This window comes from Mastigoproctus giganteus, chromosome 5, assembly GCF_048544385.1.
Source record: "Mastigoproctus giganteus isolate SK-2022 chromosome 5, ASM4854438v1, whole genome shotgun sequence".
Classification (NCBI taxonomy): Eukaryota; Metazoa; Arthropoda; class Arachnida; order Uropygi; family Thelyphonidae; genus Mastigoproctus; species Mastigoproctus giganteus.
Window position 1 is genome coordinate 210712757 of NC_143579.1, and position 23882 is coordinate 210736638.

General features: G+C 37.3%; 1 protein-coding gene across 2 annotated transcripts in view; it reads right to left on the minus strand.

The window, feature by feature from the left end:
- g (adaptor-related protein complex 3, delta 1 subunit-like garnet) overlaps positions 1 to 23882 on the minus strand; it is a 364057-nt gene that overhangs the window by 307539 nt on the left and 32636 nt on the right. For both annotated transcript variants that reach the window (XM_090374354.1, XM_090374353.1), the window contains exon 2: positions 10690 to 10785. In XM_090374354.1, coding sequence (XP_090230480.1) covers positions 10690 to 10785 — 96 coding nt within the window. The remainder of the gene's footprint in view (positions 1 to 10689; positions 10786 to 23882) is intronic.

Genomic DNA, 23882 nt, shown 5'->3' on the forward strand with positions numbered 1-23882 from the left:
CAGGCAACATAGCGGCAATCTCCAAGGCAGAATGCACTGGTCCCACAGGAGTTAGTTATTGTTGGTGCCTCTATTGTCAGGGAGACGGAGAATATATTGTGTAAAATGGATAGATGGAATAGGACCAGAGTATGTTGGTTTTTGGTTTTTGGTTTTTTTTTTTTTTTTTAGGAGCATTAGCAACTAAGGCCATATTGCTCCAGAATATGCGGTGGTCATTCTCAGACCTTTCAGCATTCTCCGTATTTGGTGGTGATGGGCTCGAACCCCGGTCTAATCAAGAACTGTGTGGTACGCACTGCTGCTCCTTCCCACCTGGCTACGGAGGTGCCACCAGGGTATGTCTGCCAGGGGAAAAAAGATTATGACGTTGTAAAGCATATATCATCTTTTAAGGGCACAAAAGGTGATATTGATGTACACGTTGGCACCAATGACATTAAGAGTAGATCTGCAGATTTACTTAACAAGTATAGGTCAATGTTGCAAAAAAGTCGCGAGTTAGGATTAAATTTGAAAGTGTCTGCAATTCTGCACAGACACGATAGGAGGGAGTACATGATGAGAGCCTTGTCAATCAATTCGGCCCTGGAGGGAATGTGCAAGGCTCAAGGGATAGAATTTTTTCAGCGTGGTCTGTGCTTGTTAATAGGAGAGACTGCTTCTACAGGGATGGGATACATTTAAATATAAAGGGTGCAAGAATATTTGCTGATGCTATCGAGGCAGTGTTAGGTGGGTTGGAAAACTGCTAGCTTGGGGGATTTACAGACTAAAAGGTTAAAAGTAGCAGTAGGCAGAGGTGAAGGAGATTCTTGCACTACTATTAGAATAAGAAGCAGCCTGGAGTGAGAGGTGCTGGGGATTTCAGGGACTGATGGCAGTCATCATGAAACAGGTGGGTATATGGGATGTGTTAGGGTAAATAAAAATAAGAATAGGTGCATGTATATCAATGCTAGAAGTATAGTAAATAAATTTGATGAATTTGAAGTGTTGGTCAAGACATCAAAGGCGGATATTGTTGGGATGTCAGAGACGTGGTGTCACACAGATATTAGGAATGCAGAATTGGAATTTGGGGAGTACAAAGTGTACAGAAAGGATAGACAGGATGGGAAGGGAGAAGGTGTTATCCTTTAATTAAGAAAAACATAAAATCAAAAGAAGTGCATCCAACTGATACAGATGAACAGTGCACTGTTGAGTCAGTTTGGTGTGACATAAGCACTGCGAAAGCAAAAATAAGAGTAGGAGTGTGTTATAGGCCTAATGACTCGAATGAGTACAATGAACAATTGTACAGAGAAATAGAGTGGGCTAGTAAATCAGAATGTCTTATAAATGGGAGATTTTAACTTCTGAGATATTGACTGGAACTTGTGGGTTGGTCACTCGCACACTAGTAACATTTTGTGGATTTATTGGATGATTGTTTTCTGCAGCAGCATGTTCGGGAGGCAACCAGAGAGGGTAACACTCTTGACCTGGTAATTAGCAGTGATCATTTGTGTATTAAGAATTTGCAGATAAAGGAATTACTAGGTGGCAGTGATCAGTGTACCGATGTGGGATTTACTTAAAGATATAATTACCATCAGGGGTACAGGAAAGGGTTTTTGCTTCCGTAAAGGTGACTACAGTGGTCTCAGACAGTTTTTAAATTCTGTACAGTGGGATCAACTGATGATGTTACAAACAGCAAATTCTATGCTTCCCACTTAGAATTTACCAACAGCAAATTCTAAGTGAGAAGCATTCAAGGAATTAATTGTGGAAGCTACTAAAAGTTTCATACCTACTAAGAAATATTGTTCAAGGTTTAGGCCTAAATGGTTATCAAATGAACTAATGATACTCGTGACAGAGAAGAAAAATGCATGGGATGCATATAAATTATCAGGCGACACAGAAGCCTATGGCAGATATAAGCTAGTTTGTAATCAGGTCACAAAGAAGATTAGGCAAGCGAAGGCAGATTACGAGAAATCTTTGGCAAAGGATGCTAAGAAAAACAGCAAGGATTTCTTTACTTGCATAAACTCTAAAAGGAGGGGGATGAATCAGATTAGTCCACTTGATATCAATAGTTCGACTGTTGATGATCCTGCTCAGATAGCAAACAAACTGAATGAGTATTTTGCATCTAGATTCACACATGAGGAATTATTAAGGAAGGAAAATGCCAGAAGGTTATCAAATTGTAGCAGGGTGCTTAATGATTTTGTAATAACTGAGAGCAAAGTGGAGGAGAAATTGTTGAAGTTAATCATAAGAAAGGCACCTGAGGTGAATGGAATCTATCCAGTTATATTAAAAGAGGTGGCAAAGGAAGGAAGCAAACTCCTAGCCATAATTATGAGAGCATCCTTGGACTCAGGAAGACTATTGTACAAATTGAAGCAGAATGGTATTAAGGATAAGTTGCTACAATGGATAAAAGGATGGTTGAGTGGGAGAAGAGAGAGGGTGGTAATCAATGGGTGCTGCTCTTCATGGACTAATGTTATTAGTGGAGTCCCAAAGGGTTTGGTGTTGGGTCCACTTTTGTTTTGTATATTTATCAATGATATTGATGAAGGTATATCAGGATTAGTGTCGAAGTTTGCAGATGATACAAAGGTTGGCAGGGTTATTAATGATAGTAATGGCAGTGTGCTACTGCAACAGGATATAGAAAATTTGGGCAGATGGGCTGAGAAGTGGCAACTGAAGTTTAACGTTCACAAATGCGAAGTACTGCATATGGGTAGAAGTAACCCCAGAGAAACTTACCAACTGTGTGATACTACACTTAAGGTGGTAGAAAATGAAAAAGACCTGGGAGTAATTGACCTGGTAATCAGCAGTGTTAAGAATTTGCAGATAAAGGAATTACTTCAGCCAGATATGAAGTTTTCTGAGCAAGGCTGCCAGGGCAGGTCATGGGGTTTTGTCAATGACATATAGGAATTTTGCTAGCAGGGAAAAGGTGATTGTCCCTCTGTATAAGGCAATGGTCAGGCCATGCCTTCAGTACTGCATACAGGTCTGGAGGCCTCATTTTAGGAAGGATGTAGATTTGCTTGAGCGTGTACAGAGAAGGGCAACAAGATTGGTGAAGGGAATGAAGGGATCCTCTTTCCAAGAGAAGCTTAAGTTCTGCAAACTGCAATGGCTGGTGACTAGGCACTTGCACAGTGATCTGATTGAGGTGTATAAGGCCTTGAATGGGTTGAGCACGCTGAATTCTGAAGGGATTCTTATGCTTATTCAGATTTAAAACCTAAGGGGGCAAAAATTCAAATTAAGGAAAGACAGATGTAGAATAGATGTTCGGAAATTTGCCTTTAGCTAGCGGGTGGTTAATTGCTGGAACAAACTTCCATCTGTCGCTGTGGAAGTTGATAAGTTAAATAAATTTAAGGAGGAACTGGACAAACATTTAGAGGGAATGGTTGTGATAATTTTTTTTTTTTTTTTTGGCTGATGCTATATAAGCTGATGCACTTGCTTTCTTGCATCACGTGCCACTACTGTTATTACAGAAAGAGAGCCAGCTCTGTCAAGTTAAGAAACTAGGCACCGGCATGGGAACCTGACTAAGTTGTTTAAAAGCTTAAATAAGCTGAGAAAACTTATTTATGAAAACATTTTTTTTTCTCACGATGATACTAAGTGAAACAGATTCAAATTACAAAAAGACAATTGTCCTCAATGCAAGAAAATTTGCCTTTAGCAAGAGTAATCAAACGTTGGAACAAAATATCACCATTCAGCTGCAACTTTTTTTTTTTATTTTTTATTTTATTAATGTCTGTCATTGTGAAAATGTTAGTGGGTATTTAATGAAAGCAGAGTCCAAACAATATTTCTGGTAGGTGAATTGTTAATATGGTAAAACACCATGCTTACCGAATATCGCTCATGAGCAAAAACCTCTGAATAATGGACATTTCTTTATGCACAGGTAAAATACAATACCAGATGCAACAGTGCAAAATTGCATTTGCAACCTTGATGGATAATGCAGTAAAAATGTGGGATGTTCTTGGAATCTGATGCTCTGTGAACCCAAATGAAATTACTTAGAAATTATTAATCCTTCACACTACTGTTTTCCTTGCATATTTTTGAAATAAATGATTCAGCCTGGATTTCAGTTTCCTATCTGTCTTGTCTCAAAAAAGCGTTTTATTCATTTTAGAATTTTAAATGTTGGTAGCACTTACGTCTCAGATGTATTTAAAAAATATAAAAAAAGAAATTGCTTTCAAAGCAAGTTGCATGTATCATACTACTTTCAAACAAATTGCATATCCAAAAGGTTAATCTGCTATTCATTTAAATGATGATCAAGAAGAACAAAATGGTCCAGTCCTCCTAACTACATAGTCAGAAAATTCAGTTAGAGCTCAAAAAAGGTATTTTATACCTTTTTTGAGCTCTAACTTTACATACCAAATGGCAGCTCATATTGAACAACTTATTTACAACTGTTTTGTTTGAGTATTGTCACTAGAGATCCCCTGCTACACGATAAGGATGGAATTAACAGATGTCCCTGGATTCAACTAACAGTCCTCTAGTTTTCAGAATGTGTCCCCAGGAAAGTGACACATGCTTGAAACTTCATTTTCCAGGACAATATTCCGCACATCACACAACAATATGGCCAACGACTAAATCTTGATATACCAGGTTTATCAAGATTTATTAAATTTTAGCACTCTGATGCACTTATATTTAGAGGCCAAAAAAGCAGATTGTGGGAGGCTCTGAAGCAATAGTAACTGCACTGTTTCAGGATCTCCCACTACCTTGGGGTCCTGGACAAACTGAGCTACTGCACCTCAAATAGTCCAACTTTGTCAACAATGACAAATTTGCTACTACATATTGGCTGCATTAACGTAAATGTAGCCTCAAACTACAGAACAACTTTCTGCCTTCATAATGAGTTGCCCTGGTATTGCACTACTTTCAAATACTTTTTTTAAACCAGTACCATTTTAAGATGAAATTAACCAAACTGGTAATCTTCTGTTTAGCCACAGTCTCATCTTTCAAAAAAAAAAATGAAAGACCATTGCATTAACAAAGCAGTTTAAATGTTGCTGGCTATTAAAAAAAAAAAAAAAAACCATAAGAGAGGACAGGATATTCCTTCTACTTCTATAATTTAACAATCGTTTTACTTTATTTGTATAATCTAATTAATATAATTTATTAATATTATAAATATAACTATAACATGTTTAATTATTAATTAAATAAGTTTAAAATTTAATTTATTTAATTATAACTGTCCTCAGAAATAAAGAACAATACATGTTTCTTTTCCACATTTATGTTGAAGCCATTTTGCACCCAGACTTGACAGATAAAATGGTAATCCCCAGATAAGGGACAAAAAAAAAATTCCTGAGAGAGCAGTGCCTTATCTTTTAAATAAATATAATAAAGATAAAAATAAAGCCATTTTGGCAATACCATTTTATTTAAGTAATGAAATTCAATACCAGTGAAACTTGTGAGGAAAAGTTTGTTGCGTTTACAGTACATTAACACCAGGGCAATTCATTGTAAAAGCAATGTTTGTTCTGCTGTGTGCATTAAAAAACCAGGGACAGTCCCAAGTGGGGTGGTACAGCCCCCCCAATGGTACAGCAATCAAAAAAAGGTTTGGCCCCCATTTAAATCCCCTTTTAGAAAATTCTGGGATTTTCTCTGAAAATCCCAGAATTAAATCAACCACTGAATTAAACGTGCAATTTAAATTCTGCAGGTCACAAAAACACATCAAAGGACAAGCTAGTCCACTGAACTTCATATAGTCACAATTAGCAGTAGCAATACTACCAGGTCCACCATCGCAAGGAGTCGTAATGGCTGGTTAGTGAGAACCAGCCATTACGACTCCTTGCGATGATAAAGACCCCATAGGGCCATTTAACAATCTGGTGGGGGGAGTTACAGTTTCAAGTTACAGTTTTTTGAAGGCAAGCATTAATCAGGTTGCAATTCCAATTCTCCATAACCTCAAGTGCAATGTCAATTTAAAGAAGCTAAACATTTATCAGTATTAGCAAATGATGCAAGGAGGAAGAAGAATTGAGCTTTCTCAATCCAATCAGTCTTAAACATCTCAATCAGGTCACCTTGCAGATCCTTAGTTCCCCAGGTATTGCAATTTGCAGAATCTAAGCCTTCCTTGGTAAGCGTACTCCCTTTGTTCCCCTCACTAATCTCACTGCCCTTCTTTGTACTTGTTCCAGCAGCTCTACATCCTTCCTAAAATGAGGCCTGACCATGGCCTTATACAATGGGATAATCACCTCCTTACCCCTACTAACAAAATTCCTGTATATCATTGACAAAACCCCACGAGCTGTCCTGGCACCTGTCTGCACTACTCAGAGAACTTCATACCTGAATGGCACAATTACTCCCAGATCTTTTATTATTTGGAAAGTGATGATTATTTATCCATTGACAATAATCTTTGTACTGAAAATACTTCTGTAAATATCACAGACATAATTAGTGCACTTAAGGAAATTAGGGAACTAATGGTAACTGCAAGAGCAACCAGGATGAAATTTGCATGGAAATGCTCTCTTAAAATAAAACTTTCAGAGACCATCAAGCCAAAGCTATATTGAAAAAGCAAAAACTTTCTGTCTTCAACATATCACATGATGCCACTGGACTATGACTAGTACCAGACATAAAAATCCATTTTGAGATAGTTTTTAGTAAAAGAACTGTCCAATATAAAATTTCAAATAATTTTTCATTCAGTTTTAATAATCCATTTTTAAAATCTTAACTGTAACTAAAGTACACATATAACCTGCTCCTTGAGTCCTTGAGGTCCTATTGGTCCTTGAGGTTGTCACAGACATTCTCTCAGATAAGCTATACTTGCTATCTGGGAGTCTAAAACGCTGATGAAACTGATATTCGGGTGGCACTCAAGTCAAGTGGACCCAATTTCGGCGAAGTCCGGACGGTCTGTGACAGCCAAATCCTCTGCTTGCACCTTCACGATGGTGGGACTGTTAGTAATCCTGGGTATAACCTCCATGCACAAGTATATGGTGGGTGACCACCCAGGTGTGAACCAACGTAAGCAGGGGTCGAGGTGTGGTGCCCACACCACATGGAGGAACGCCACCCCTCTATGTTACCAGGCAGTACTAGGTGGAAGATGACTCTCATCAACCGGTGAAATACCACCACTTTGCTTATTGGAGGCTTGAAATGGTGGAACCTATGTTTAGTCTCTAGAACTAAGTTCCGGTCAACCTTTCCCTATCTCTTCCATCATGCAGTATGATTGATGACTTTTGAGGTTATGATGAACGTCGTGGCGAGATCCAATATTCCTTACATTTCGAGGGTACAGCTCTAAAACGGTGTTCGCAGGCCGGCCGCTAGTTAGTACACCAGACTGAACCTATTGGTAACTCTCTAGGAAGCTTCCGGATCAGCTAGTGCATAATCTTGCTGCCTCTACTCTGCCAGATAGTGACTGGAGGGAGTCCGAGTAGTGTATATGCGGGGAGCATTGTCGAGGCCACGTTATGTCAAGGATCTGGGTATATTCTTATCACATGTACACCATATCCAAAAATTTCATTACTTCATACAGCATGTCCCACCAACTTTTCCTTACTATTGAATACACCATGAATTGTCAAACTAATAGAGCAAGCTTATCTGCGAAAAGATCTAAACCTCCCAAGGACTTCCTAATTCATTTCACAAATATACGTGGTCTCAATTCTAATCTCAACGATGTCCATTTCCACTTGCAGTCTGCCAAACCCCATGTACTTTTTCTGACAGAATCTCAGTTATCGGTTGATTCATCTACTGCTCATCTCAGATGCCCAAATTATTCGCTGTATGATTCCTTTCGCCTCAAAGGTGGTACTTGTGCATATGTCCGTTCTGATATTCCCTGTCAGAGACTTGGCAATTTGGAATCTCCTCTCTTTGATCTTCTCTGGCTTAAAATCTCTCTACCTCATTGTGTCAAATTCATCTGTTGTCTCTACCGTTCTCCCAACTCCACTAATCACTTGGAGCTCTTTGACTTCCTCTCTTTGCAACTTGACTTTCTCCAGTCCAACTTTCCTAACAGTGAAGTAATTTTCCTTGGTGATTTTAATGTTCACAACTCCAGCTGGCTTCCGTTTTCTAGTCACACCGACCCAGCAGGTCGAGATGCTGAGGCTTTTGCAATTACTAATGACCTAGCACAGATTGTTCATTTACTTACAAGAATACCGGACAATCCTAATCATACCGCCAATACGCTTGATCTTTTTCTCACAAACAACCCTTCTAAGTACACGGTCGAAGTGAGAGGTCCTTTAGGCACTTCAGATCACAACTTGGTGATTGTCTCTTCTCCAATGGAACCTTATCTCATGGCTATTCCCAACCATGCGTTGTTTGGCATTACAAGAATGCAAAATGGGATGACCTGCGAGACTTCTTTTCAGCCAGTTCCTAAAAAGGGTGACAAATCCCTCCCATCCAATTATCGTCCCATTGCAATTACTTCTACTCTTTCTAAAGTAATGGAGAAATCAATTAACCGCCAACTCTTAAACTACCTAGAAACCTTCCGTCTGATCAACGATCACCAGTATGGATTCCGTCAGTGTCGATCCACTGGAGATATTGTGGCTTATGTTACCCATTTATGGACTAATTCAATGGAAAGGTTCGGTTTGGTTTTTTTTTTAGGAGCATTAGCAACTAAGGCCATATTGCTCCGGGATATGCGGTGGTCATTCCTTGACCTTTCCGCATCCTCCGTACTTTGGTGGTGACGGGCTCGAACCCCGGTCTAATCAAGAAGCGTATGCTATGCACTGCTGCTCCTTCCCACCTGGCTACGGAGGCGCCGGAAAGGTTCGGTGAAACACAAGTAGTTGCTCTTGACGTCTCAAAGGCTTTTGATCGTGTTTGGCATAAAGGTCTTCTAAACAAGCTTCCATCTTATGGTTTGCCAACTGATTTTAGTAATTGGTTATCCAGTTTTCTCTCTGATCGCTCACTGAGGGTGATGGTAGATGGCTCTCTGTCTTCTTTTTTTTTTTTTTTTTTTTTTTGATTTGGTAGTTATTGGCGCATCGGCTTCTGTGGCCATATTGCACCTCCCAAGGTTTTTGCAGTACTTTGATCCAAGCCCGAGGCGGGAATCGAACCCGCGACCTTTGGGTTGCCGGGCAGGTACTTTACCCACTCGGCTAGCCCGGTCGGCTTCTGTCTTCTAACTTCTCCACTAATGCCGGTGTCCCCCAAGGTTCAGTTATTTCCCCCACTCTTTTCCTCTTGTATATCAATGACCTTCTTGCATTGACTGGAAATCCTATCCATAGTTTTGCCGATGATAGCACATTGCATTCAACTTTCCATTTTGAGAAACCTTGTCCTGCTCATCAGCTTCAACTTCTCGAAAATCTGCTACCAATTCCTTAAATGCCGATCTTCAGGTAATTCTCAGTGGAGCAAAGACAACTTAGTTGATTTCAACCCTTCTAAAACTCAGTCTTGTCTTATATCTCGCAAAAAGGATTCTTCTACTCCTATGCTTATCTTTAGTGACACTCCGATTTCTAGGCAAAATGATATATCTCTTTGGGGATTACCCTGACTTCTAATCTCTCTTGGCACAAGCACATTACAAATATTGCTTCCTCTGCATCTAAAAAACTTAGTTTTCTCTTTCGCTCTTGGCGTTACTTTTCTTCCAAACAGCTGCTCACTCTGTATAGATCGCAAATTCGCCCTGCCATGGAATATTGTTCCCATATCTGGGGTGGTGCCCCCAAAACCTCTCTTCGGCTTCTTGATTCCATTCAGAAGAGGGCAGTTAGGTTAATTAATGATTCATCTCTAACAGAGTCTCTCCACTCGCTTTCTCATAGACGCACTGTTTCTGCTGCATGCCTCTTCTACAGATACTTCCATGGGCACTGTTCTTCTGAATTGGCTTCTATAATTCCTGCTCTCTCTTTCAAAACAGTCCGAACACGTGCCGCCACCAGCCAACATCCATTTACTGTCCAACTTCAAACCCACAGAACCAACTTTTCATCTTCCTCATTTATTCATTCAACTGCTGTTTTCTGGAACAACCTTCCTTCATGCGTATTTCCTGAAAATTACAATCTACAGAAGTTCAAGTCCAATGTCAACAAATATCTTCTTTCGTCTTCTTAACCTCAAACCCAAGCACGGTACTAAGTACTATAGGTCCTAATACCTCTCGTGTTTGGGGTTCACATAAAAAAAAAAAAAAACCTGAAAATTTATTTGCTCATTTTTGTACTACTGGAAATTAAAACAGATACGCTCATGCTGCTTGTAAATTTTAAAGCATACATTTTCGTGCTCCTCCCATTAGCAGACACCTCTCAATAATGGACATCGCAGCATGCACCACTGGTATCTTATTACCTGGAAGGTTTCATTGTATTTCTTACTGATCCATTGTTCATATGACCATGATAAAGTAAACCCAGAAAGAACAAGTTTGTGATGGTCATATTTAATGTTATAAAATCCAAATTTGAAGCTTCTGTTTGTGGGTCATATGAAATTAAGTTGAATAATGTGACACATCACACCACTCCTTTGTAATACTATATATAATTCAGAGTGAATAAAAACTATACTAAAACTTACATATGTCAACTTGGCCACAGCATTTGATTTGACTGCAATATTTTCCTGCCGAAGTTCTTCTTTGATTTCTTCAATACACTGAGCAATATATTTGGACTGAAATTAAAAAGTATTCCCATTAATAAAAAAATTTTATATAAATATAAGCTCAACCAATGATAGCACATATGAATTATTTCATACAGGAGAGAGAGAGAGAAAAAAAAAAAAAAAACTGGTGCCCCTCCCCCCAAAATTTTATGCATTTCACAGTTTGCCAATTAAAAAATATTGTTCAAAAAATACTGATGAGTTATAAATTATCAGGGCACATAGAAGCCTAAAGTAGAAACCAAAAACCTTACATATAAAAAATAAGATAAAAAATAAAATAATAATAAGATAAACAAATCGGTCAACTACTGAGTGCCAGGCACTCGGGATGAATGGTCCATAGTCACGAATGGTCATTAGTGTAGTATCTCAAATAAAGAGCTTTATAGTAACTGAAAAAAAGTTTCTAGAACCCCGGCTTGGCCTAAAACTCATAAACTAACAAAAACATCTATTTGAGTGTTTCCAGTTGTGAATGACAAGGGTGGGAAAAGCGACTCAGACTTCTTCCTGGAGAAGTGATTAAAGTCTTGGGGGAAGAAGCAACTGGCAGGTGAGGGCTGTGCAAGACTCTGCACAGGTGCCTCCCCACCACCGCTGCCTCAACACTGGCTCTATGAGTACCTCCTTTCCAGGACAACTCCAGCTTTGAAAACTGTTAAAAAATACTTCTCATCGCAAAATTTATAAATGACCTTTATAGAATTATTAACTAACTATAAACTAACTTTTTATCACCAAAAGGAAAGTTACTTAGTACAAAGTGCAATAAAAAATTGATTTTTTAATTGTAACACAAAAAGTAAATGATAGATTTCAATCGGAATAGTTATCCCTTGATAATACAGGAGGGCATGAAAATTACTCATCTTCCTGTCTGGCACTGTCATTTTTAATTTTAAAAATATTTTAAAATTATATATTAAACCTACTCATTGAGCTCTTTCCAACAGTGTATAATAAGCTATAAGTTGTCGACAAAATTTTTTGTCTCCCCCACATTTCCCCCCATTTCTCAGACAAATTTTTGTCAACAATGATCAATATGCCGTTATGTTGGCCCACATGATGTACAAACCCATGCAAAATTTCAAGTCAACAGGTTGAGTGGTTCCAGAGATTTTTTTTTTTTTATTATCGTATGATGTGAGCAATACACGAAGGAACCAGTTTTTTCCTGCTTTCTTCGTGTTTGTTGTTATTGTTTGTTATTTGGTTTTTAGGAGCATTAGCAACTAAGGCCATATTGCTTAGGGAATATGCGGTGGTCATTCCCTGACCTTTCCGCATCCTCCGTATTTGGTGGTGACGGACTCGAACCCCGGTCTAATCAAGAAGCGTGTGCTACGCACTGCTGCTCCTTCCCACCTGGCTACGGAGGTGCCCTTTCTTCGTGTATCGTAGCCGTGAGATCCAACTGGATAGTGTGGCATCATCATGATATCCAAGCCCAAGGCGGGATTCGAGCCCGCAACCTTTGGGTTGCCAGGCAGGCACTTTACCCACCCAGCTAGCCTGGTCGGTGGTTCTAGGGATACAATGCTGTGACAGATGGATGGACAGACAGACAACCGAGTGACATTAAAATGGTCCTTCGTTAGACTACGGACCCTAAAAATAATAAAATATAATAATAAAAAATAAATAAAAACCTAAGATAAACTATGTCTGCAATCAAATTACTTGGGGGAGGGCTTGTCATGCTAAAGCAGATCATTAGTAGTGGTAAACAATTCAAGAAAGCAGCACCAGCAAAAAAAAAAAAATACTTCTATTTCACCTATTCATTTTCACCAATAGTTTGTCTAGTTCTTCCTTGAATTTATTTAAGCCATCAACTTCCAAAGGCAAACTTCTGCACGTCTATTATGCAACCATCCTTCCTCAATCTGAATTTGTGGCCCCTCATGTTTAGTCCAAGCAAGAAGAAGAATTCCACCAGCATTGAGCTTGCTCGATCTATCCAAAACCTTAAACACCTCAAAGATCACTACACAGGTGTCTCCAAAACACTGCAATTTACCGAACTGAATCCTTTCTTGGTAACAGCACCTCTTTTCTCCCCTTGCCAATCTTGTTGCCCTTCTCTATACTCATTCCAGCAGCTCTATATCCTTCCTAAAATGAGGCCTCCAGGCCTGTATGCAGTACTCAAGATGTGGCTTGACTAGTTATGAATATTAGACAAAGTATTAAAAAGGATAGGCAATATGAAGCAGGTATTTTTTTTTTTAATAATGGCTGATACTGTACATGCATAGCATACTTCATAGCATCATTTAGTCACTACTCATACTCATTATACTTGGTGAAAGAATAATTAGTTTGTACCAAATTCAAAACTGTACTTTTTTTTAAGAATTAAGAGATTACAAAATTATTAAAAAAAAATCTGCAAAACTGAAAATGCAGTGAATTATAAATCTATTTCTACTTAAGATAGAGAATTCATCGAAAGATCACTCTAATCTTAAAAACAACTTCAGAAATGAGATATACACTCAATTTTAAAAAATTATAAAAGTTTTAAAAAATAATAAAATATTTACATATATACTTAGATAAGTAACTTTACAAGAAGAATGTGTGAAAAATAATTCAGTGCATATAAGTATATTATATTAAACAATGAAATACTGTATTAAAGATAGAGAGAGTTTTATATCTCCACATCAATATCTTAGTTATATAAAAGCAATACAATGTCAAAGTTACAGAGTACACAAAATAAAACAATTATCTCCAAATTACTGCTCCCAAGTAAAAGCTTCCCCCCCACCCACCCATTTCATTCTTTTTCATGTTGCTTAAATAGACAAATCTTTAAACTCATTAAGTACAAGCAATTGGTTCGTCTTGAAAAACTTTTTAAATATTTTTTATTCTATTGCCTTTTACATTTCTGCAAGCGTTTTCAGTCTATCTGTTACAAATTTGCCAAAAAAAGTTCTCTGTTCAACACTGCATAGTTCTATTTCCAGTGAGCCTTTTCTTTGCTTTTTTTCGGGCTATCTGGAACAATTTTCTTTCTTCACCACTACAAGTCACTACAGATACAAAACAATTGGTTTGAATTTGGATGTCAAATGCTCTTTCATTATTTTTATTTTTTTTATTTTTTCTAAAGTCATGAATGGGCAACATTGCCTTCAATTCCCTCTGGGTACAACTAATCGGTTCATTCTGGAAACAGTAATTTTTATCTCTTTTACATTTCTGTAATCTTCACCTCGATCTGATTTGATTTTCTTCTACTTTTAGTTTATATTACTTGGTATTTATCTAAATTTTAGTAACTGAATTCTCTGTTGGGAAAAAAAAAAAAAAAAAATATATATATATATATATATATATTTTGTAGTTGTTGGCGCATCGGCTTCTGTGGCCATAATGCACCTCCCAAGGTTTTTGCAGTACTTTGATCCAAGCCAGAGGCGGGATTCGAACCCGCGACCTTTGGGTTGCCAGGCAGGCAGGCACTTTACCCACCCGGCTAGCCCAGTCGACGAAAAAATATATACTTCCATAATAATATTATTTGCAACTTATTTGGCCTAACCTTCTGGATTAAAAAAGTTTTTCTTATTGATTGTTATTCATTTTTACTGCTTGAATATATCATACTACAGCAGAAACAGAGGGCCTGTATATTGATATCTTTCCTTTCAATTCTGATGGTTGAACTTGATAGCACTATTGAAATTGTACAGTATACAAAACCATGCTTTGCATAACATGGACACCCCCCCCCCCACACACCGTACGACTGGTTCGCTGTACGGGACAACTAACACTACGATCAAATTGGTTTACGATGGACTCTCCACAACAAAATACCGTTCACTATATGATATGTGGTGATAAGCGCCGGTCATTGTGATCATGTTTGCAAATTGAATTTTAATTCTATTAAACGGCAATTCTAATAAGCAGAAAGAGGAGGAATATTATCCACAGGCTATAAAAGTAAAGATCACAAATTTACATTTTATTATATTACCAATTAACAAAATTGAATGATACGTGAAAATTGGAAGAATATTTTCCACAGGTTAGCAAAATAAAAAATAAATTTATGCTTCCATACGTAGATTAATTAATACTGTAATATGTACATCCTAATTAGTTGATATTTCTGTTCACTGACATTTGGCGGAGGGGATTGTAAAATTTAAAACAGTAAAAAAGATAAACAATCAATAATAAAGAACACGGCATGCACTAACAGGATACATGCAAGTGAGATACAGCATAACAAGTTTATGAAGCTTTAAAAGTATGAATGAAGAGAAGATTCTGAAAATTTATTTATGTTTTTTTATATGACTGAAGAGGAAGGGTAAACACATTTTACTATAACAACATAAAAACCCATGGAATTCCAGCTATCAGTATTATTCCAAATGCAGTAAGGTAAAGTTTACTACCCATTTATAATAGATTTCACTGAAAGAAAAGCTCAATAAACCAAAAACTGCAAACTGTTTTTATTGTTTTATAGTAGTGACCTTCAAAAATGTGCTTTAGAAAAATATCACAAAGATGTTCAAAATTGATTCTTATAACTGAACATACGATAATGATGAAAGTGTAATGCATTTTAATGATTTGAATTAGTTTTTTATATTTTGTATGTATAGTATAAGCATACTATATTTTGTATAGTTTGCTTATACTATACATACTCAATGAATTTTTTTTTTTTTTCATGCATTAATCTTATAAACTTACCTAAGCACATATTCTTTATATGTGCTAAGATTTAAACAATGACCTTAGTCCATAATTTACTTTAATGTTAAAATCACTTTAAATTTCTTCCAACTGATTTAATCGCTTATCATCCCCTGTAAACTATCACATAATACCCAAATAATATATATATATATATATATATATATATTTTTTTTTTTTTTTTTTTTTCAGGATCAAAGAAACAAAATAAAACAAATCTTCACTACCCAATACCCTTTCCATTGTTAAAAAAAAAAAAAAAAAAAAAAAAAAAAAAATATACGCTCTTGCTTGAACTACAGGCTACAAAATGCCAAATATAATTCTGGGATCACAATGAAATATACTAGACTAAAGTATTAATTTCCCAAGCAGCATGATCACTCTGCACTAATTGTGAGTAAAAAAATTTTAATAAATTGGAGATTTTGTGGCCAAAAAAAAAAAAAAAAAAAAAAATGGTTTTAAACAGCTGAATGATGTTTCACATTTAAAGCCCCTTTCAACAGCTTCAAAAAGAGCTCACTAAGAATTCTGTTTCATGCAGATTTGTACAGATTACAGTGCATATTCAATTTTGTATTTTGAAAATTTCTGTTAATTTTCAGAACAAATTATATAATTTTGAAGTATGGCATAAATTATTCTTTCATGAAGTATAATATATATGCTGAATATATACTTATGTACAATTTTCATTGAGTAACATAAGTACACTATATTTCATATGTACATAAGTATACTAAGGTGTTCTTATGAATGTACAGCTTGTACTCCCAATGACTCTAATAATTACAGCCACACTAATTATTATTATTACTAGCCATATAGTTCAAGGAAGCCTGAGGCTTATGCTGCACCAACTAAAAAAAAATTTCCGAGTTACCCTGAGAAAGAGAGAAAGAGAGAGAGAGAGAGAGACAGAAGTAGAAGGGAATCACCCAGAAAGAGAAGAATGATGATATCCAGCTCAGGACCTTGAGTGTGCCAAGCCTATACTCACCAGAGTTACAAAAGCAAAAAGCAGAAGGAAATTGTAATCATCGCTGTATTGTATAAGTGTCATGCAATGTCCAGTTTGCACTTAGATTAAATTATAGAAAGTCAAAGGACAGCCCCAACACACACATACAGTATTTGTATATCTTAATAAGGTATTTGAAAATACAGCTGCAGCCTACCATAGACACCTGTTCACTTGCATATTAGTAAGTCTGCCCATCTGATTGAAAAGCATCCTTGAACTGATGTTTTCCAATGTATGTGAGTACATGACGCCTTGATGCATACTTTAGGTTTCCTGTGACATGGGATGGGGGATTTAACGTATGCAAATCACTGTAAATGACATTAAATATGTTTATGGAAATGCCTATGATTAATAACTTTGTGTTAAATTTATATAAACACTTAATAACCAATATCTGCTATAATGATGTAATTAGTGTTAAATATGTCTGTGTTATATACAGGGTTGTTAAAATTAAAGTATCCCAATGTAGAGGGCTCCGGAGCGAGTTCTAAGGCTTGTACTGAAGAGAAATTTGGACAACAGGTACAATAAAGAATGCGCTCGCCATTTATTGGAAAAAAAAAATTAGTTACAAAATTTGTCACTGTATGGCACGTAATTATCTTAGTTACGTGCCTTCTTTCTTTTCAATTTTTCAGTTCCACCCATGTATTTTCTTCCACAATCTCTATCTCTGCTAGCCATACTGGAACTGGATACCAAAAAAATTATAATTTACAATTTAATTTAAAAAATAAAAACGGAACTTACCGTAAAAAATTTAAGTAGCAGCTATCAGCAATAAATCTCTCACAACGTCACAACACAACTAATTAACGAAATGAATAAATAATCATAAATGCAACATGTAATGCATAGTGCACGCACCCAAAAGACCAGTCGTTCAGTTGTATATTTAACCGATCATCACGACGTCACATATTTAAAATACATGACGAACAAAATACAGTATTTTGTTCGTCTGGTTGTACGTAATGACATACTGTTGTGAAGTGATTTTCCAGTAGGTTGAATGGTGGCACGGTCATTAAGTGACACAGAAACATTGGGGAAGTACAGCAGCAGAAAAAGCGCACATATTTGTAAGTTGTAACGCGCCTTAGAAAGCGTGGGGCCGTCTAAAGCACAGGGACAGGTACCGGGGAACGCGCTGAACCCGCCACGTGCCGGCGCTGCATCTTAGTCTAAATACATCATACACCATCAGGCATCTCTCATATTGTGGAGTTATACTTCATAACTGTTTTGCCATTAATTGCATCACTTGGGTACCTAGCCACCGAAGAAGGGCCAAATAGCCCTGAAATGGTACCGTCTGGGTGGTGGTACCTATATGAGAATAAGTAACATTAGGCTTCTCCTTAGGTGAAGCGTTACTTATTCGAAGTAGTGCAATATCATAGCAACTCATTGTAAAGGTATTCACAATATGAGATATAACTTAAAACAATGCCACCTTATAAATATTCTGTTTATTCAGAAATGGCTGTGTATTAATGATGCTATTTGCACTTAATATATACATAGTCTAAATTTGCTCGCAGCTTGAGGCTTTAGCCCTAAATGCATCTTAGTCTAAATACATGAGAAGTATTTAAGAAAACTTCTGATGTAGAAATTTTGGAACACTCCTTGATGTCCGTGTGATGAGATTAGGAAGCAACATATGTACAAAAGAAGTGAGTTCACTTACTGACATGAAATTTAGAAAAGGATTAGAATTATTGTCCCAAATATACTGCAATGTTTCAGTAAGAGTGACAACTGGAGGCCTATGCAGTTGGAATTGTACTTAAAACCTTCCCAGGAAGAAAGCAGGGGAGGAAAAAAATTAACATATATTGAAAATCTGGTTATCGATTACACTTTTCCTTCTTGAGTAATGGCATAACATCTAGTGGAATCAATGCCTAGGCAAATAGTGGCTGTTATCCATGCAAATGGTAGCACAACATGGTATTAAGTAGGTGGTCATAACTCAGTGATTATTTAGTATATGTAGATGGGAAAAAAATTTAATTCTTTAGTTGAATTTTAATGAAATTTCAGATGGCTTGACAAATTTTTCTAGAAGAGACAAATAAAAAAATTTATTCACTGGGAGCTGATTTATTACATTATTATGTAATAAATAAACTCCCACAACGGACATCATAAAGACAATAGGTGTACATGGCACATTTGAGAGTGCACCTAAAAATGAAGAGATACTTAAAATAGTTCTTCAGAAAGTTTCACTTAGCAATCTTACTAAATTTCTGAAACACCTAGTGATATCAGAATTGACCAAAGATTTTTTAATTTTGCAAATTGGAATTTTTTTTTCTAAAATTTATGTATGTGCAACAAATTCTCTCCAACGATGTACTTGGTCTGTACTTGTTAAGAGGAGAGACTGCTTCTACAGGGATGGGATACACTTAAATAGAAAGGGTGAAAGAATGTTTGCTGATGCTATCGAGGCAGTGTTAGGTGGGTCAGAAAACTGCTAAGTTGGGGGGGGGATCCAAGGACTAAGAGATTAACAAGTAGCCACTGGCAGAGGTGAAAGTGATTCTTGCACTGCTTCTATTGGAATGAGCAGCAGCTTGGAAAATAAGATGCAGGATATTTCTGAGACTGCTGGGAGTCATTGGGGTACAAGTAAACACATGGGTTGTGTTAGGGTAGCTAAGAAAAAGAACAGGTGCATGTATACTAGCGTGTACACCAATGCTAGGAGTTTAGTAAATAAATTTGATGAATTTGAGGTATTGCTCAAAGCATCAAAGGTGGATATTGTTGGGATATCAGAGACGTGGTGTCACACAGATATAAGTAATGCAGAACTGGAATTTGGACTGGAATTGTACGTCTACAGAAAGGATAGACAGGATAGGAAGGGAGGAGGGGTTATGCTATTAGTTAAAAAACACATAAAATCCAAGGAAGTGAAACCAGTCGACATCACTGGACAGTGCAGTGTTGAGTCAGTTTGGTGTGACATAAGCATTGGGAGATCAAAATTGAGAGTAGGAGTGTGCTATAGGCCTAATGACTCGATGAGTATAATCAGAAACTGTACAGGGAAATAGAGTGGGCCAGTAAATCAGAGAGTCTTATAATGATGGATTTTAATTTCCCAGATATTGACTGGAATTTGTGGGTTGGTCACTCACACACCAGCAAGGCTTTTGTGGATTTATTGGATGATTGTTTTCTAAATCAGCATGTTCGGGAGGCAACTAGAGGGAGCAATACTCTTGATTTGATTATCAGTAGTGATTCTTCATGCATTAAGAATCTGCAGATACAGGAACCACTAGGCAGCAGTGATCACAGTGTGCTGAAGTGGGATTTACTCAAGGAGGTAACTACCATCAGGGGTAAAGGGAAGGGTTATTGCTTTCGTAAAGGCAACTACGATGGTCTGAGACAGTATTTAAATTCTATACAGTGGGACCAACTGATGATGTTACCAACAGCAAACTCAAAATGGAACCATTCAAAGAACTTATCTTGGAAGCTACTAGGCTTTACATACCAACAAAGAAATATTGTTCAGGGTTCAGACCTAAATGGATGTCAGATGAACTAATGAGACATATGGCAGAGAAGAAAAATGCATGGGATACATACAAATTAACACGTGACACAGAAGCCTATGATAGATACAAGTTGATCTGTAACCATGTTACAAAGGAGGTTAGGCAGGCGAAGGCACATTACGACAAATCTTTGGCAAGGGATGCAAAGGAAAACAGCAAAGAGTTCTTTACGTATGTAAACTCTAGAAGGAAGGGGATGAATCAGACTGGTCCACTTGATATCGATGGGTCAACCGTTGATGATCCTGCTCAGGTTGCTAACAAACTAAATGAATATTTTGCATCTATATTCACACATGAGGAGTTATTCAGGAAGGGGAATGCCATAGATGAAGTAAACACTGGCAGTGAGCTAGATGATCTTGTAATAATTGAGAGTAAAGTGGAGGAGAAATTGTTGAAGATAAATACAAGAAAGACACCTGGGGTGGATGGGATCTATCCAGTTATATTAAAGGAGGCAGCAAAGGAAGTAAGCAATCTGTTAGCCATAATTATGAGCTTCCTTGGACTCAAGGGAGGTAACCACAGACTGGAGATGTGCAAATGTAACCCCAATTCACAAAGGAGGATCAAAGGCTGATACAAGTAATTATAGACCTGTGAGTTTAACTTCTGTTACAGGAAAATTAATGGAGGCACTGGTTAAAGAATACTGCAGGATCATCTTGACAAGAATTCAGTTATAGCTCAGACACAGCATGGTTTTGTTAAGTGAAGGTCTTGCTTGACCAATTTGATTGGATACTATGATGTAGTCACAAAAGAATTGGATGCAGGGAATAACTTTGATATTATATATTTGGATTTTAGAAAGGCTTTTGATACTGTTGCACATGGAAGACTGCTGCACAAATTGGAGCAGTGTGGCTTGGTGGCAAATTGTTGCTATGGATAAAGGGATGGTTGAGTGGCAGAAGACAGAGTGGTAATTAATGGACACTGTTCATCGTGGACTAATGTTTTAGTGGAGTCCCTCAGGGTTCAGTGTTGGGTCCATTGTTGTTTTCTGTATTGATAAATAATATTGATGATGGTATATATCAAGCTTAATGTCCAAGTATGGAGACGATTTAAAGGTTGGCAGGATTGTTAAGGACGCTACTGATGCTATGCTGGTGCAACAGGATCTGGAAAAGTTGAGCAGATGGGCTGAGAGGTGGCAAATGAAGTTTAACATTGAAAAATGTAAAGTACTACATATGGGAAACAGCAACCCCAGAGCAATGTATCAACTCTGTGGTACTACACTGACAGTGGTAGAGAATGAAAAGGACCTGGGGATAATTGTGCAGGCAGATATGAAGTTCTCTGAGCAGTGCAGACGGGCTGCACGAGTAGCTCATGGTGTCTTATCAATGATATACAGGAATTTTTCTAGTAGGGATAGGGAGGTGATTATTTCCTTGTATAAGACAATAGTCAGGCCGCACCTTGAGTACTGTATACAGGTCTGGAGGTATTTCAAGAAGGATGTAGAGCTGCTGGAACGAGTACAGAGAAGGGCAACAAGGTTAGTGAACGGAATGAAGGGTTGCTCTTACGAAGAAAGGCTTAAGCTTTGAAAATTACAGTGTCTGGAGACTAGGCACCGGCGAGGTGATCTGATAGAGGTGTACAAAGCCTTGAATGGTCAACAATGCAACATATACCAGTTGCTGTTCGAGACTCTTATCATAATCAAATACGATTTCTTTGAAAGTTCCACCATGAGATTTATGAACCGTCATGGCACAATCTTCAACCAAAGGAAATTGGATTCTTTTTACATTTAAGCATTTTGCTTTTGAAAGATAGTGGCAGAATATCTCATAATCGAAGTCCAGCCAGATTTTAATACACCATGATGCAACAATATGTGCGGTCGAGACTTGAGACAACTCTTAGTTCCAACCTTCTTGCTTTCGAAATGTAACCACAATCTTTTGATTTCTGTTTCTTCCATCTCAACGTGTTGAGATGGAAGAAACAGAAATCAAAAATTGTTGTTACATTTACCTCGCTCCATTGATCAAACCATCTTCAACATCGATGTTTGTAGTGATCGTGTAAGGTTTCCCAGTCGATAAATGCAATACATATGGCAAACTTCTGGTCTCTGCTAAGCTCATTTTGGAGTTTTGTTTGCATACTAGTCAACTGTTCATGACCCTTGTAACCGGTGAAGTGATCATCGGCTGTACGATCGATGGTGGCGTTTCCTTCCAAAGCTTGGGTGTGTTATATTAAACATTGTTGTTATGATGAAACAAACAAACAGAATTTGTTCCATGACAAAGTAACGAAGTAGTTACTTTAACAAGTTGTTCAACTCTCGAAAACTAAAAACCCGATTTGAAATCTAGTTATATATCCTTGTAGTGCTCAAAGGGCAACAATTTTGTTGCGTACAATTGAGTTTTCTTGGGCACATGCGTTGTACAGTCAGTCCTCGTATAGCACGATAGTTGTGTTCCTAGAAACCCTCGTGCAATGCAAAATCGTGCAATATAAACAACAGGCCCTATGGGAAAAATAGGATTAGGTGCCAACCACCCAAGATTGAACACACATTTGTAACCAAAACATTACCAAACACAAATAAATAATCGTAATAAAATACTTACATATTTTATTGTGACTATTACGTAATAAAATATTGCTAATGCTTTTGCTTCTATCGTAAGCAGACTTGTTCTTTGTTTGATTTTCTATCTAAACAGATGACAGCCGTTCCATCTCTTCCAATTCTTTGTGTCTTGGTCTAATGGATTTTTAGCATTAGCAAAGGCACATGATGCAAGGTAGCAAGCTTATATAACATCAACCAAAAAAAAAAAAAAAAAAAACACACACACACAACACACACACACTTTGGGTTGTTCCCACTATGAAAGTTGTTTTCATTTTCTCTGCATGATTTCTATTTCTCGGCATTGCCTCATTTAGGCCTGTAGCATGTGCAATATCACATGTTCATTCATTTTGCTCAAAGTTTTTCACAATTTCACATTTTTTTCTCTATCGACAGAAAACTGGACTGGCCATAAGCCTTACTGGAGAAAGTCCAGTGGGCCGGAAGCCAGAAGACTATGGAGCCCAGTGTGATTTGGACCATACACGGTAGTATGAGGCCACTACAAATTTTCCCGGGTAAGAATTTTTGACCCCGCCTGCCTCTGTCTATCGATATTGCTTTTCTTTTTCTCTCTGAATCTGTAGTGTCTTCACCAGGATGCTTCCTCTTCACACCTTTTAAGAATTTTACTCATTTTTAGGGAATAAAGCACAATTACAAAATGAGGAGGCACACTTGATACACATAAACAAAGCTGCACAAGTGTAGCAACTGAATAAACAACACCGTAAAGGCAGAGACACACTATTAACATCTCACTAAAGCACATTTCTGGGGGTTACCACCATAAAACAATAAAAAACAATTTCCAGTTGCATTTCTCATAGTGGAATCTGTTATAATCTGGTAGTAAACTTGATCTGATTGCATTTGCAATAATACGATAGCTGGAATTGTGGGTTTTTATGGTGAAATGTGTTTCCTCTTCACCGATATGAAAAACAAATACATTTTCAGAATCTTCTCTTCATTCCTATCGTGTTGCATTCAGTTGGGGTGATTCCATGTTCAACTGCCATTTTTTGTACACAAAGGCGAATCATGCATAAGCGAATTCGGTTTGTGTTATATACGATATCGTTCCCCTATTTATAAATTGTGTATTATCGAATTTGTGTAGTATAAACAC